The 1221-nt window shown below is 42.8% G+C and overlaps 1 protein-coding gene across 1 annotated transcript in view; it reads left to right on the top strand.

Moving 5' to 3' along the window:
• LOC119590705 overlaps positions 1 to 1081 on the top strand; it is a gene marked incomplete in the record, with an annotated part of 15970 nt that extends 14889 nt beyond the window's left edge. The window contains 1 exon segment of the mRNA XM_037939391.1: positions 5 to 1081. Coding sequence (XP_037795319.1) covers positions 5 to 417 — 413 coding nt within the window.
• Between the last annotated feature and the right edge of the window lie 140 nt (positions 1082 to 1221).

Genomic DNA, 1221 nt, shown 5'->3' with positions numbered 1-1221 from the left:
GCAGAAGTCGATTCCGAGAGTTCCCCGGTGAAGGACGGCGAGCAATTACAAGTTCCCAGCCACTCTGGGCAGGAGGAGGACCTGGGCTGGCAGAAGATATTCCATTTGAAAGAATGCCTGAAGGACAAGAAAGCCTTCCCCGTGGTCTCTCTGTCCGACTCCCTAGCAGGACTCCTAGCCGTCGCCTTCGACAAGGACCTGTTCGTTTTACTGAAGAAGGTCCTGAGGGAGGAGGCGAAGAGCGTGAAACCCCTTTCGAGCTGTACTTACAACGACATCGCGTTTCTGGGCATCACGGGCGAGCGCGCGGTGAACCTGAACCTGAACAGGCACGTGCCCAAAGAGCAAGGGGAGCTTCTGATAATGGCTGCGGTTATCATCAGGGATTGTCTGCAGTCGTTCCCATCTAAGAGATAGGGGAGGGATTGCGAAAACGGGGGAGGGGTGCGTATTGGGGATGTTTGATGCCGCTTGCATTAGACCTGGCGATTGTGTGGCTAGTGTTTATTGGTCATAATGGTTATTGAGGTTATAAGTCCTGTTTTTATATGATAATATTACTGAAATATGCCGGTAAGAGGTTAGATCTTAACGACTGTGAGGCTAATGCAGGTGAGATTTATAATCAATTAGACGGTGCTGTGTTTTCCTTTCGTAGTAATCAGTGGTATGATTTGTTATTTAAAAAAGAAGGAAATATTATTTTCTGAAAACTCGTATCTCTACTAATTTTCTAAAAGAGGGATGATTACATTTCTCTCTCGTTATTTTCTTCTTTTCGAAATATATATATATATATTTTCCCTAATGATAACTTAGGCTGCGGAAGAGATACGAATGTTCGATTCTGTATTTCGTATAACCTGTAGCCCTTCCGATTTTCCATTTACTTCAGATTGATGATTTTGTATCTGTCATCGAGAACAAGATACTGACAAATTGAAGGCGTTGAAGAGAATTTGATTTCCCTTATTTCCAAATTCTTTACAGTGTGGCCAAATCCAAAGCTTTATGCCATCTGTCCATAAGCATCAAAATGTATGTTGTATGTAGAGATAATAGTTACTCTGTTTACCTCGAATGTTGATGGATTTCAGTGTCCTTAATATAATGCAACGTGTGCCTTGCTTCACCAAGAGCGGTACGTGGATATGGATGAATGGATAATTTTGGGTAAATCATAACGGGTTGTATTTAGTCGATTGGAAACCTGTGATAGTG

The sequence above is a fragment of the Penaeus monodon genome, chromosome 27, assembly GCF_015228065.2.
Source record: "Penaeus monodon isolate SGIC_2016 chromosome 27, NSTDA_Pmon_1, whole genome shotgun sequence".
Taxonomy (NCBI): Eukaryota; Metazoa; Arthropoda; class Malacostraca; order Decapoda; family Penaeidae; genus Penaeus; species Penaeus monodon.
This window is presented reverse-complemented; position numbering and strand designations above follow the sequence as displayed.